The sequence below is a fragment of the Agrilus planipennis genome, unplaced genomic scaffold (genome assembly GCF_000699045.2).
Source record: "Agrilus planipennis isolate EAB-ADULT unplaced genomic scaffold, Apla_2.0 scaffold139, whole genome shotgun sequence".
NCBI lineage: Eukaryota > Metazoa > Arthropoda > Insecta > Coleoptera > Buprestidae > Agrilus > Agrilus planipennis.
Genome location: NW_020438984.1, coordinates 420889 through 432526, shown reverse-complemented (window position 1 = coordinate 432526; position 11638 = coordinate 420889). Strand labels below are relative to the sequence as shown.

General features: G+C 34.8%; 1 protein-coding gene across 1 annotated transcript in view; it reads left to right on the top strand.

The window, feature by feature from the left end:
• LOC108737510 (vacuolar fusion protein CCZ1 homolog) overlaps positions 1 to 5805 on the top strand; it is a 20007-nt gene extending 14202 nt beyond the window's left edge. The window contains exon 8 of the mRNA XM_025975589.1: positions 5481 to 5805. Coding sequence (XP_025831374.1) covers positions 5481 to 5539 — 59 coding nt within the window. The 3' untranslated portion in view covers positions 5540 to 5805. The remainder of the gene's footprint in view (positions 1 to 5480) is intronic.
• Positions 5806 to 11638: the final 5833 nt, after the last annotated feature.

Below are 11638 nucleotides of genomic sequence, written 5' to 3'. Positions count from 1 at the left end.
AGAGACATATCAGACTAATAGTTTTTCCGCCCTTTTTTCCATCCTCCTCTGTACAATTCTAGTTAAGATTTTTGACGCATGGGAAGTTAAGCTAATTGTTCGAAACTTCTCGCACCTATCCGCGCCCCTCTTCTTAGGTAATGTTACTACTACGTTCCGTTTATAATCCTCTGGGACTTTCCCCGTTTCGTAAATGTGACTAACTAGCTTAAACATACGATTTCTAACCTTTTGTCCTGCATGTTTTAGAATTTCCCCTGTATACCATCTACACCTGGCGCCTTATTATTCTTTAAATTTTTTAATACTACATCGAACTCTTCTCTCATTATGGGTAACCAAGCTCATCTATTTCCACACTGTCTTCCTTCTCTAATATATCTCCTAACTCAGGGCCTGTGTAAAGGTTCTCTAAATATGCTTTCCACATATCTGCCTTTTCCTCATTTTCTATAAAGATGACCCCTGTTTCGTTTCTTATACTATTACTACTGTACCCTACATCTCTGAAATTCCCTTTAATTATATTATACGCCTCATCGGTTTTACCTACTTCAAACTTTTCTTCTACTTCTTTACACATCCTATCAATCCACTGTTCCTTAGCTACCCTACACTTCCTAATTATTTCCCACTTTATAGCTTTACATATTTTTTGCCCTTCTTCGTTTTTGTATTTCCGCCTTTCGTCTGTTAATCCTACAATCTCATTTGTTATCCAGGGTTTCGTACTTTCATTTTGTTTAAGGCCTAGTATATCTGTAGCTGCTGACTAGGCACGTTTTAATGCAGTTCCATTCTGTCTCTATGTCCCCGTCATTCGTTTCTCCCACTGCCTTTAATACTTCGTGTGTCCTTTTACCTAGCCTATCACGCGTTTCTTTACATTTTATCTTTTTTAAATCGAAACGTCTCCTACCTTCCCTCTTTTTCAGAATTTTCAATTTAAGATTGGTCTTCATAACTACTATGTTATGATCGCTATCTATATCTGCTCCTGGATAACTCCTACAGTCCTTTACTTGATTTTTAAATCTTTGCCTAACAAGTATGTAATCTATCTGATACCTTCCTAAATCACCTGGTGTCTTCCACGTATAGCGCCTCCTAACGTGATGGTTGAATAAAGTATTCGCGACGGTTAAGTTATGTTTATCGCAAAATTCTATCAACCTATCTCCCCTATCATTTCTATTGCCTAATCCAAAAGAACCTGCTATTGCACCCACTCTACCTTCACCTATTACTCCGTTGAAATCTTCTAGAACTATTAAGTTTTTCTGTCCTTTCACTAAACTTAACACATTTATATCTGCATAAACTGCTTCTACGTCTTCATCACTGTAAGATGATGTAGGTATGTAGACCTGCACTAATACCGTTTTTACCGGCTTTGAGTTTAATGTAACCATAACTATCCTATCGCTTTTTTGTAACTAACTTTACACTCTGTTCTACTTTCCTACGCATTACAATTCCTACCCCCGAATTACCTTCTACCGATCCTGTATGTATTACTCTAAAGTCCCCACTCCAGCTTCGGGCCAACGAATTTCACTAATATCTACTATATCTAATTCTAATCTATCCATCTCTACTTTTAAATTGTCTAATTTTCCTACTTGCATCATTGTTCTAACATTCCACGCTCCGACTCGTGAAATATTGCACCTATCCCTATTGTACTTATTGATGACATGTTGTACATGTTAAGAGGATTTAAATTGTCACTTGCATCGTCATTATTTTCGCTAAGTATAAACATCATGATCCACTAATTCACACCCATCAATAACATGTCTAATGCACAACTAACTGTGAACGCACAGAGAGTGTTGCAGTTATATAGGCTTTCAAAGTTATTTTTCCAACGCCTATTAGATCCAACGTATTACCATTTCCCACCTTTAAATAACCTACCTACTTATTACATTATGTTATTTTAATCCAGGAAGGGCATTAGATTCTTCAATGCTTCACCTCTTTTTCTTCAATTCTTTACGACCCGTTTCTGTGCAAATTGATAAGAATTCGAATGTTCGCTATATGTATTTTGATATTGTGTATCGGTACCAATACAAAAATTAGCCGTGTGGTCAATTATGTCTTTGTCCCATGCGGGAAATTGTATGAAATCCTTTGAAGGGTTAAGCGGCTCGTGCAACTGAATCATTGACGGGTTCTTGTTTAGGAAATTTTGAATTCACAAGAAATCAGGAAATGTACGGTCGATTCTCTCTGAAGGCTATTGGATGATGCTTATACAAATTCTGAAGCGTTAAAAGTCTTAGAAATATCCGTTAATAGCTGTGACGAAATTTTGGTTACTTTAATTACATACAGATTAGCTTACTAAACACATTGCATTCCGAATCAGTTTCATGAGAAAAACTTGTCGACGAAAGTGAGTGGTTTCAAATTTATAAAGGCAAGGAAACTCAAACGTAAACATTAATAAACAACCAAATACATCATTGGCATCGCGATCTGCAAATGCTATTATATTAAACAAAATCTCATGCTATTATTGCAAAGCAAGCAATTTCAGCAATTAAAACTCGATCTTCGTTCCTTAATTACATTAGGGACAACCATAAAACTTCGGAATGTCGAGCATCGGATTACAACATACGTTACACTAAGCTAATCCATAATATTGTACACTAAAAGAAAGAAGTTATTCCTTATACCCAAACAACAATAGACTTGAATCAATGTATACCGATAAACATTGAATATAACAAAAGCCAAAAATGTTGAAAATGTCATGTACTACTGGACAGAGGGGAGCCCGATTTGGGCAATTTGGCCCAAAAAGAATTATAGAATACGAACTAAATAAAAAAGGATAATATTTTACTTTGCACAATAATAAAAACAAAAAACAAGAATATTAAACTCAGCAGAATTCAAAGTAGAAAGAGGAGACTGTGGTAAATATTAATTAAAAATTAAAAGGAATACTCACTCCTAATTGCCACACATAATTTTATTTGAGCGGACTTAATAAATCGAAAAGCACAAAGAATTTGAGACTATGGTGGAAGACAATTGTAGGTGTGAAATAAATGCTCCAATCGCTCCAGCGACTATAGTAGTTATCAATTCGTGATAGATAGATGGTTTATTTTGCACAATAAAATAATTGTAACAGGCGTAGAAATGCGAAAATTGTTCTTGAAAATTACATTCTTTCGTATTTACGAGAAGCGTTTGAATAATAAAAAAAAAAGAATTATCTCTGCTCTTGATAGAGAACGTGCAAGAAGCGATAAACATGAGAATGGAGGAAAATATGTATTCTATAAGAAACAAAAAGGAAAAAATATAGAATAAAAATCAAAATGGAAAAGTACATAGAAGAAAGAAAAATTGAGATAAAAAAGGAGGTGGAAGTAATGAATGAAGATGTTGAGAAGCTACAGTAATGCACTACTGTGAGAACTGACGATTCCGGTGCAAGGACAGCAAAATTTACATTATCAACTTTTGATGGGAAAATCTCATGATCCTTTTACCTGATGCAGTTTAGAGCAGTGATAGAGGTAAACGTATGCACCGGTTAAGGAAAAGCAACAGAACTAATAATTACAGTGCGAGGAGAGATATTTAATATACTCCAAGGAATTCCCGAGTCTCAAGAATATGACTTCCACCATCTTGTCAACCGTCTTAAGTAAAGCATTGTCACATGGCTTATTAGAGTTTAAAGCGGCGGCGGCGGCACAAACTTCCGAAGGCTGAGAATGAGAATGGATCAGATTGCAACAAATACAGTAGACGTCTGAAGTGCTGAAGTTGTGAAAAAATAGGTCACCTAATTCTAGAGCGCTTCTCAAACAAAACAAAAATTTCCTGCTGAAATAGATCACATTCGGAAGATTAAAATCAACCAACTTAATGGAGCGCACGTTAACTTACCCTCATCAAGCCCCCAAAGAAGTCATCATCTCAAGATTGGATTAATTCGTATATCCGTAAATCACCACAATGTTAGAATAGTGATTGGCACAGCGACATTAAATAGTATCGTTCGACCTGTAGTATCTGAATAGCGAATTTGTTCCTTGGCAAGTTAAGATCAGTCTTGACTACAGTTACCAGAAAGGAGAAATGGAGAATGCAATGTAAAATTAAAATGGAAAATACAATCTTATATAGTTCAAATTAGAAAGAGGAGACTGTGGTAAATATTAATTAAAAATTAAAAGGAATACTCACCCCTAATTACAACAAATAATTTTATTTGAGCGGACACGTGTTTCGCATGAATATTGTTGGTACTAACTTTTATTGAATTGAAAATTGAATCGTGTTTTAAGATTTTCTAACATTGAAAGAATACGACACTGTCCATTACATGCAGCTGTTGGGAAGGTAATTATGCTCATTGTTGAGTATGTAACGACTACCTAGAAATATGTTCTGCAATTACCGTCCTTCTGAAATGAAAATATATCGGAAAATCTATTTACAATTATACGTATATGCACACAAAAGATACGCCACGAACAGCTAATCTTACTGATTAACAACTAAAAAGATTATTTAATAATGTATGGTTTCTCTTTGGAAATAACGAAAACGCTTCCTTAAGAACATCATCTGCAAACAAAAAAAAAATGGTAAGGGACATAAATTCGTGCCAGTACCGTGTCTCGTTCATGTAAAACAGCCTGGTTCTTTGAATAAATGTTTCGCCTACCATCTTTAATATCGTTCCCAAACAATTTCCATAATTTTCTTTTAAACACAATTTGAGCCGATAACTTTTTGAATACAAATTTAAACAAGATTTTTTCAGTGGGGAGACAAAAAGGCTGTAACGTGACAGTTGCAAAAAATCACTTTCGGTTCCGCATAAAAATCAAGTTTTTAAAGCATATTTTATACATATTACAATAGTCAAATAATGAAACATTTCGTACTTGGTTTAAGTAGGNAAGTAGCTTCAGATCTGACGATCCTGTAATGATGATGATCATGAGGATAATTATTATAATGACCAAAATAGTGAAAATCAATTTATTAAAATATAGCCGTATATTCAATAACTAACTGTTGAAACTATGACAGAAAATTAACTTTGAATTTAAAACAATATTCTTGTGAATATATGACAAATATTGTGTGTTTTATTAATGAGTTTACAATTATGGGTTCAAAAAAATGTCTGTGGGATCTATTTCCAAAATGACACGCAAGATCATTTGGGTTGGGTACCCCTAGTCTAGTGCCTAATCCATGAGTCGAACTGCATGATACCAACAAGAATTTTCCACTCATCTAAGAAGTGGTCCGATCGTTCCTAAACTTTTTTGTTATCAATTGCTTGTCATCATCTGTTTATTGCTTTAGTATGAAATCCATCTCCCACTTATCTGCAATTTGATTAAGAATAACCTTCCTTATCTTGTAACATTGTTGAATTAATTCCAAATCATAACGTTTTTCTGATACACTCTTACTTTTATTTTCAGATGAAGTAAAAAAGGTATGTGATACTGAATTAAAAGGAATATTTTTTCATCCAATGTAAAATTCCACAACTATTGAATAAAACATTATTTTTTTAACCCAAAATGGCTGTTTGTTATTGCTGCTACTTTGTTTATGTCGGAGGTATGCACATAAACTACACCACGTCTATTCGTAACCATTTGAAACTAATACTGTAGGCGATACATTATACTAGAAAAGGTAAGAAAACATTAAAAGGGAATGTGAGAAAAACAAGTTTTCGTGGAATACTTACATTTGTATGCTGTAATTGTGTTTAGGGTGGTAAGTTTTTTATAATATATAGCATAATAATTAAAAGATGGTTTCTTCTTATAGGGAATTTATCAAAAATTTCTCCGTATCGTTTTATAAGTAAGCATTCAATTATCTAATAATTTCGGCATTTTCTTTTATGAATAAACTATCCAGAAATTCAAGCAATCAAGATGTGATTTCTATTTTCAATTTTCTTTAGCGTATAATTAACAATCAACTTAGAAGTCATCTACTAAAAATTTAATAGCAAGAAGATGTACAGGGCGTAACAAATAAGTGTGGATCGTGGATAGGGGCAAAATTTTTTTTAGGAAAAACACTAATTTACAATTCAAAGCCGGTCTTGCGCGTGAATTGAGCATATATGTAATACACCTATATAAACAAACAAACAAATACTACAGATGGCGTTTACCTCGCAATTTGTAGTATTTTATACCTATATAAACAGTTTCTGTAAATGGAAGCTGTGTCGACAAAGAGAAACAGATACTGTCTAGTGTGCTTCGACCCCCCAGCCTTTATTTTAAAGATTTCTCAAGGATACGCAGCATGGAAAAGGTGTCATCTATACCTATATTAACTGTCCATATATGAACATTACATATCTGGAATTGATAAAGTAGATGTGCGAAAATTGCGAACTAGAATGAAAACTCTGCAGTTACGTCCATGGATCGTAAACAGTAGCTTTTATCGAACGTTTAAGACAAACAAACAATTTACTACTACACTTAATGTTAGGCTTATAATTACCATAACAATGAATTAAAAAGTACATTTGTTCATTGCTGATAGCACGCAGCATTTATTGGGTTCTGGAATAACCCTGCTAAACATACCTACACACATAGACTCACTACAAAAATTAGAATCCCGTGGTAGAAGACAGGTTTCAAGACGTTAACGAAATAGTATCTGAGTTGCCCAAACATGTCCGTCATTCGGCACGTTTTCATTTGCAGTTGCAACGGTAATCTTTAAGTACACCAATAGTGACATGAAAATTTAGAAGTCCGTCCCGCGTGGAGTATCTTCTTGCACAATTAAAAGCTGCGCACCATTTAACTTTTCCTTATTCTTATTTATTAAAAAATTGCGGGGGGAGAGGTTCTTACGAACTGCAATCACGTCCAAGTTTTGTTTTTAAAATTATGAATCAAACTCTCAAATATTTAGTACTTGTATGTATTTATGATAATGTTTGGTACATATGTAAGGCTAATATCCTAAGTCTTATTGAATTGCCCTAATCAGGTGGGTAAGTCGTTGGCTATGAGTATGATTGATTAAGTCACGTCAAACACAACGAAATAATATAAAAGTAATCTAAAAAGAACATTGTGAATAGTAACATTGAACGTTGTTTCTTTGTTATTTACAGGTAAGATTAATATCTAGTTACAACATCTAATTACAACATTTAACTGTATCTATATATATAAAAGAAAGTCGTCTTAGTTACACCATTTGTAACTCAAGAACGGCCGAACCGATTTGGCTGAAAATTGGTACGGAGGTAGCTTACAACCGGGAGAAGGACGTAGGATACTTTTTATCACGTTTCACCGGAAAAACGTGGTATATGTAAACGCAACTGACATGGAATGACAAAACGCAAATGACAGCTAAACGAAAAATTTATAAATCAAATCATCAGTCTAGCCGTTCATTTGTTAAAAATGGTATAACAAAACGCAACTAACAGCTAAACGTAATGTTGTCTACGGTTAAGTATGGTTTTTTATTTATAGTCAGATTTACCTAAAACTTGGTTTTAATGCTTTTCCATATAAAATTAGTGCCATACATATCTATTTCAACATTTTACAAAATTCTACCTCTTTAGGAAGCTGAAAGGGGTCCGATTTACTTGAAACTGGTTAAAAAATTCAATCTCTGTTGGGGGGGATGAGTGGTGAAGAGGAGTTGCAGTGTTTAAAACATATATTATTTGTAGTCAGATTTACTTGAAACTTCGTTTTAATGTTCTCTCATTTAATTTCTGAAAGATCTATTTCGACATTTTAAAAAAGGGAAATTTGTAGCTTTTTTATTACTTTATTATCTACTACATTAGAAATCCGCCATCAGTGACATATTGCACTTGACCTGTGAATTGCTTGTTTGTCAGAGGCTTGAGACCTTTGTATTGTGTGGATTTGGTCACTTTTCTCATACGTCTTTTGTCGAATAGAAACAAAGAGTACGGACCTAAATCAAAGGACAAAAAATGTCTGAGATTTTCATTCGAATGCTTCGCGACCGAAATACGTTGAAATAAGGTCGTTGGATTAATCGGTATAAGCTCATTCTCAATTATTATCGCGCTCCTTATGACTGCAAGTGGTTTAACCCTATCAGTTCGTTTAAAATGAACTGTTCGAAAAGTTACTACCAACAATCCTGTTGATACTTTTGACGCCCAATTCTCTGGCCTTATGGCAGTTGATACGTTTGTCAGCCACCATACCTGTACTGAGTGAGTATAACTTGGGATTGTGGGGAAAATGATGTTTGTGCAGTAACCATTCATACATCTTGGTCACATTCTTCTTATCTCGTAAAACTGCTGAATGCTTCAGAGGTGCAAAGTGAAAATACACAGAAATTTTGTATCTGTTCTGCACTGACGTCATTCCCATAGTCCATCTCGCTAATACCCCTACTCCTCGACCATGGGTAAGTCTACCTTGAAGTTTCATATTCCTCATAAGAAACTGCTCGATTGCCATGTCTGTCCATGTTCCACACCAGAATTTTGAGGCCCGTCGAATCGTAGAGAAGCCTTCATCGGTAAATTTTTCATATTCTTCTGCGGGCATTATTTGTTTTAAGTTTAGCATATTTTGTACATACAAGTGTACGCATTTAGCGTAGGCAAAGTGATCTGACGCGTGAAAATATGGCAGCATATATCACACGGTATTTAGGTGCATGTCCCATTTGACCATTCTCTCACATGAAGTGAACGTCTTCACAAAATTTACCAAGTGTATGTATTGAACCCACAGCTGTGCTGTGGCACCACATTCTTTTGAAGTGTCTTGATCACCTTTTCTTTGATATCACGAGACTCATTGAGTGGAGAGCTAGTTTGTCAAAATTGTACAGCATGGTTTCCAGATCCTGTTCTGTCTTTGAACTACATGAGCTAATAAATGAGCCCTCACAGCCCTAAAGTAAGAATTTCCAGATATCATTTTTTCAATTGAATCCTTGACGCTACTACACTCCATTACATACCCAATAGATCCTAAGAAGAACATTAGTAAATGGAAGTAAACCACCCAATCTTAAAACAACATTCTGCAGCCTGGAGTCTGTGCAATTAGCGATGATATATCGGGCTTTCAAATATAGGTCTTGATCAAACGTCACCATGCACACCTGGCCCTGTGCTTGACAATTTTCAGTCGCTTTTAGTGATGCTGTGTAAATTGTGTCATAATCCGTGGGAAGAGCAAGTATGAAAGGCAGATAAGCGGTAAACGTTAGTTTAAAGGGAGGTCACCATTAACTTGCTCCATGAACATATTCCAGCCGGGAAACCTCAAGAAGTCTTTATGCTTACTGTACTCAGATGTAAATAGGGAGACATTTTCTGAGAAATTACCTGTTACATTGTTGATCGTAATTGCGTTAAGACCGTGACCACTCGCTTTAGGTTCAAAGTGTTTGACAACTACTGCCCCAAAACTTCCAACAGTCGCAGAAGGTGGCCCTTCTTTCAATCTTGGGATTCTTTTATCTACAGTACTGCAGCTGCTGCGCTTACAAGGATTTGGGTGTTAAAATCCACGTTGTCATAAATATACTGAGAAAACTCACTTCGATTTATTTTTTCTTTTTGGTGACTGCATCGCTGAGACTATTTTGAAAGTATACAGCTTCCAAGTAAGAGCAACAAAACCTCAAGAAATGCAAAACTTCCAGCAACTTTCGAGATCCAGTCGACACAAATTATTTGGACCTCGTAGCAGAGATCACATTGTGAGCAAAAGCAATGCACTTCTTTTTCCGGTTTTCATTTTCTTTTCTGTGTGTTATCGGAGTTTCCAGAAAATAGCGAAGAGTTTCAGGAATAACAAGTTCACTCTTTCCAGAAAACGATCTGGTGGGGGATACTCTTCGGTTTCATATACTTATGATCTTATATCTTCACAAATAATGTTTGCTGCACTTTCAACAACTCTAAGTCTTTCATCTTGCTCAGATTTGCATTTTTGTTCATACCACGTATCATTTAATATTTTTTTCTCCTATTTTCCTAAACACATAAAAAATTTATTATTCTGACTTGTGGTGAGCAGTATATTGTTTCCGTATTTCTCAATGAGGCGAGCCTTAACTGTTTTCTGTCCAGGTTTATAAGGCCCTATAATGTGCTCCATCTTCCAGGGAGAATTGGCACTCATCGTCGTCGTTCTCAAGATAGTCGAATATACACTGCGTCAATTTCCTACACAAATGGTACACGTCCTTTTTTCTTCGGTTGTTCAACTCTTGGCCGTCTATAGAGATTCTTAAAGCACTTAATGTTGTGATATTCAGCCAAATCATCCACTGACTATATTTTTAATCACATCACGTCCATAATCATTGTCGCGAAATCTTGCTGCGTTTAGAACTGTCGTTCTTAATCCTAGGTGACGCACAGTATACACGGTATTGTGTTCTTTTACAGGACGTCTTGCTTGTGTGGTAATGAAGTCATCCGAAATTATCACACCACAAATGAAACAATGAGTTTCACAGTTAAACGCAGGCACTGATCTACATCTACAACTGGCGTCTTATTATTCTTTAAATTTTTTAATGCTACATTGAACTCTTCTCTCATTATGGGATAACCTAGCTCATCTATATCCACACTATACTCTTTCTCTAATACATCTCCTACTTCATGGCCCGCATATAGGTTCTCTAAATATTCTTTCCACCTATCTGCCTTTTCCTCATATTCTATCAAAATGATCCCTACCTCGTTTCTTATATTATTACTACTGTATCCTACATCTCTAAAATTCCATTTAATTATACTACAAGCCTCATCTGTTTTACCTACTTCAAACTTTTTTTTAAAAAGAGCAGTTATTATCGAAATTTATACCCCTTAGTAGTAAAATGTTTTATAAATACTTTTTCCTACTGAAACCAAGCTAGAAAACTCAAAAAACTATTTTTCGTTTAAAATNAGTTTTAGGGAAATGCGAAGTTTAGCTCAGGATAGGAAAGAGTGGAGGTACGTGTCCAACCAGTCTTAGGACTGATGACCTTATGATGATGATGAGGGTTATATACGTCTGGTAAATAATGTCTTTATAAAATCGGTTCAAGTCAATATTTATTAAAAATTTAAACGGGATATTAAATTTAAATATCTGTTTCAATTTTTTCTAGTTTCGTTTCAACAAGAAAGAAAAAACATACAAAAAATAGCGCTTTTTGCAATCAAGGGGAAAAAATCAATCACTTCTAGTCAATATCCGATATTTCGAAAATGTGTAGCACTTATATATTATATTGTTATAAGCAACAATTTCTGAAAATTTTTGTATCCGAAATATTTCATGTAAAACAATTATCTTTTTTTAATTTGATTAACACGATTTGTTAATAAGCAAATCACTTAGCAACTCCTAACCAGCGCCATCTTTTAGAAAATTATATGGGGAAAAAAATATGTAAGGAGTGATGTCCACCTGCGTCACCGAGAATGCTTACTTTCTAGAATGATTCTATTGTTCAGAGATTATAAATACTATTGTGCTACATGTTTGTGTTACTTTTTGTCTTGTGCTTAGATCAAGTAGGTTTACATTTCAATAAGGTCAAATTTTGTTCGTTTAAGATTTTT